At 44.6% G+C, this 3,664-nt stretch overlaps 1 protein-coding gene across 1 annotated transcript in view; it reads right to left on the reverse strand.

The window, feature by feature from the left end:
• The window catches only part of LOC123520435 (partitioning defective 3 homolog), a 92,811-nt gene extending 91,703 nt beyond the window's left edge, over positions 1-1,108 (reverse strand). Inside the window, exon 1 of the mRNA XM_045282632.1 lies at positions 571-1,108. Coding sequence (XP_045138567.1) covers positions 571-690 — 120 coding nt within the window. The 5' untranslated portion in view covers positions 691-1,108. The remainder of the gene's footprint in view (positions 1-570) is intronic.
• Between the last annotated feature and the right edge of the window lie 2,556 nt (positions 1,109-3,664).

A 3,664-nucleotide genomic window follows, 5' to 3' on the forward strand; every position in this document is an offset into this window, starting at 1 on the left:
TTGATAAATAATAATAATAATAATAATAATAATAATAATAATAATAATAACAATAACAGGGAAAGCGACAGAGACAAGGCCGGGAGCAGCACGTTAAAGTCTCCTAGATGGATCCTGTGACGCACAGTGACGTGGTGTACGAGTAAAACAGTCACGGAACCACATCCTGTTCGGCGCCAAATCGAGCGACCTCCAGCGTCCCTCCGTGTAGGAACAGGCGGCCTCGTCCTCGCCCCCCTCCCCCCTCTTCCCCGGCGGCAAACAAACATGCCGTCCCACTGGGTTTGTGTGCTAAATAAATAGGTCACTGCTGTCCCTCGAGTGCCAGGCACAGCACCGCCCCCACAGGCCAGGCACCGCGGCCATTGGTGGAGGGCATGTGTCCCTCGCCCGGCCCACAGTCCAGTGCCAGGTGTGGGCAGTGGGCAGCAGCGGGGGCGACGTGCCAGATGTGACCAGATCAGGAACAAAGGGGCAGCTCGGCCTCCCTACGCCCTGCCTACGCCCACCAGACCACGCCGCCTCTGTCCCTACGCCTGTCCGTTCCCCGCGCCAAGCCCCACTCCTTACCTTAGCTATGGCCTTCTTGTAGCGGGTGGTCGCCTTCTGCATGAGATCTCGCACCAGCAACTCTCCTTCGCCGCAGGGAACCACCACTCGCACAGACCCGAAGCATACCGTCACCTTCATCTCGCTTGTCCTCCTGCTGGCGGCCTGCACCTCCAGCGCCACCCTTCAAGCCCTTGTGGCCCTCTCAAGGCCAGTTCGCCACAGCTCAGGTGTTCTGCTGAGAATGGCCTCAGGTAAACTCCCTGGGTCCGCCATGTTCACTCTCCCCGCTGGGATATCCTCACCTCGGCAACCACCTGCCCATAATCACCTTTTTCAATCACTGTCACCAACTACAATGTTTGATGCCACTTCGTGTCTTTCACTTGTTCTTTCAATGTACTCTTCACTTTACGCACATTTCGTAAAATCCCGCAGTGGACGGAGGCTCCTTCATACTTTGAAAGGCATAAAACGCTACACCAACCCCTCCCGCTGCTGTGTGACAACTGAAGGCCAGTCACGCCAGACTGTAGACTGGCGGAGCGGAGGCCGCGGCGGCGTCCCCTGGCGGCAGCACTAAACTTCTCACAAACATTCACACGTGAGACGCCTCACTCCTTAGGTTCTAACCGCTCTTGGCACCTCACTACGTTATCTTTTCATCGTCACAACACTAATATTAAATTACTCAGGCAAATACTTCTCAATTATCGCATATTTCTCTCCTTCCAAAGTTCGATAAGTTGCCAGATTATACAGCAACTGTCGCGCTCGCACCCCGCTGCCACCCGCTCCTCTGCTACTTACCTACTTAATTTACTTCGTTTACTTCGTTTTTCTGTAGGTGCTTTCAAACACTCAACTTTTCAAGTTACGAGTGATGGACGCCTTCTTATCAGCCAGCGTACCTGGCTGCAGAAAATTTATCGTTCTTCCAGTGAGTGTGTGTGTGTGTGTGTGTGTGTGTATATATATATATATATATATATATATATATATATATATATATATATATATATATATATATATATATATATATATATATATATATATATATGCAGAGAGAGAGAGAGAGAGAGAGAGAGAGAGATATTCCTGTCCATTGGAAAAGACAACGTTCAGTAATTTATAGAACTTTTGTTTACATAGTTTTGAAGTTTTTTAACATGTAAATCAGAACAAGACTTAATCCTGTGTGAAGATCAACATACTGGGTGTTTATAGTAATTAGATCACTACTGTTCTTGCGAAAGATCTTTGAATTGTCACTCTTGACAAGGCTACAGAGAGAGAGAGAGAGAGAGAGAGAGAGAGAGAGAGAGAGAGAGAGAGAGAGAGTGGCGGGGGAGGGGGGACAGTTCTGATATTCACTTGCATGCCTATGTTTGCCACTTTTCTTTACGTATTCTGTGCAAGCACCGGAGTGGCCGTGGCCAGAAGGACGTTCCCTTTCACCTCACATAAGGGAAGGTCTAACTTGTGTCCAATTAACTTGTATTATGTTGCACTTTTTACGTCCGTCCTTAAACAGAAGCTGCATCTAGTAAAGAGGTCATGATGCATGTAGTTGTAGTTATTTAAGTATTCTCTCTAGCTCGGAATATTGATAATGAAATATGCATGTTAACGGTATATATAAAAGAAAAACAAACATAGAAATAACATTGCCGTAAATATAATGAGGCAAGGAAGGTGGTTGGTAGATGTGTTAGCATGTGTCAGAATCACCAAGATATACAAGTAAACTTACTCCAGTGAGGTGACGACGATTAAGACATGGAAGACCTTAGGGACGATAATCAAAGAACTGTGGTATGAATTGTTTATTTGTTGATAATTCGAGTAACAATGGCAATCAAGGCTAATAAAAGAAGGCGAGGCAGACATTCCTATTTGACAGAGATGAGTGGCGAGGGCTGAGACGACCTTTTGTCCTATAGTGGAATCAATGAGGCCGAGGAAAATGTTGATGATGATGATTGTGATGTTGGTGACTGTGATGATAATGGTCTCCTGATGAATGGCCAGATTCAGTTTCGTTATTTTATCTTCTTTATTTATCTAGCTATATATTTTACATGTTGTAACTGAAAGTATCTGTTAGTCGTATTCCTCAGAGGTTTTGGCGTGACTGATGAGCAGAAGTCCAGCCCGAATGGTGGCCAAAAGTGATCGCAAAATTCCCTCTCGCTGACATCAGCAAAAGATAACAGCTACAGACCCCACATCACTGGTTCGCAATTTGTAACGTACACTAATTTAATACTGATACAACAAACTTATAAGTGGCGGAGATGTTCAAGGAATGGGTTGTTTAATAACATCGGTTTGTAAACAGACATCGGAATGCTATGTTTGAGATCGAAGCAAATAATCAATGATAAAACATTCTTCATGCAGTGAAAACATTGCAAGGGGGTCAAATGAGCTGCGGCTCTGTTCACACCAACCACAGATCGTTTCTGAAATATTTCGTTGTTTTGATTCTTTTTCACTACTTTTGTGAAATTACAGGCCTTTTCAAGGATGTGATAATCATTAAACTTTATTAAAATTCTGTCCTTTCTCCCTCCCAGAAAACGCTCCACTCATGGAAGCTTTTTTTTATGATTTTGTCTTTAATGAGAGTCCAAAAGCCTTTAAGAATACCAGACCTGTCTTGTGAGTGTTCATAACAGCATCACATATCTTCCTTATGGCTTTGTCTGTGCTCCTTCACCACTCAGCTGCATCTTGCAGAGGCCAGGATACAGACAACAGTAGTTGTTTTTTTTATACCCTCTCCAGCTCAGAACAATAGTAATGAAATATGCATGTTTACTGGATAAGAAAACATTGGGAAAAAAATCGGTGAAAAAAACATAATGCGGCAAGGAAGTGCGTCAGCCATGCTTCCTTCCCTGCACCACGAGTCGTTGTGTTGGGGAGGAGCTCACTAACTTATTCAAGTACCCATTACCATAAACGACTACAGCGTCGCTTTGCAGCTACAGCATATGTTGAAGGCATCAATTTAGACAAAAGGAGACGCAACACAGACACAAGGCCAAAGAACGGAGAGAAGTCAGCAATGAAACAAATAAGCGGAAGCTGTATCATTTTACCTGTTTAT

This window comes from Portunus trituberculatus, chromosome 47 (genome assembly GCF_017591435.1).
Source record: "Portunus trituberculatus isolate SZX2019 chromosome 47, ASM1759143v1, whole genome shotgun sequence".
NCBI lineage: Eukaryota > Metazoa > Arthropoda > Malacostraca > Decapoda > Portunidae > Portunus > Portunus trituberculatus.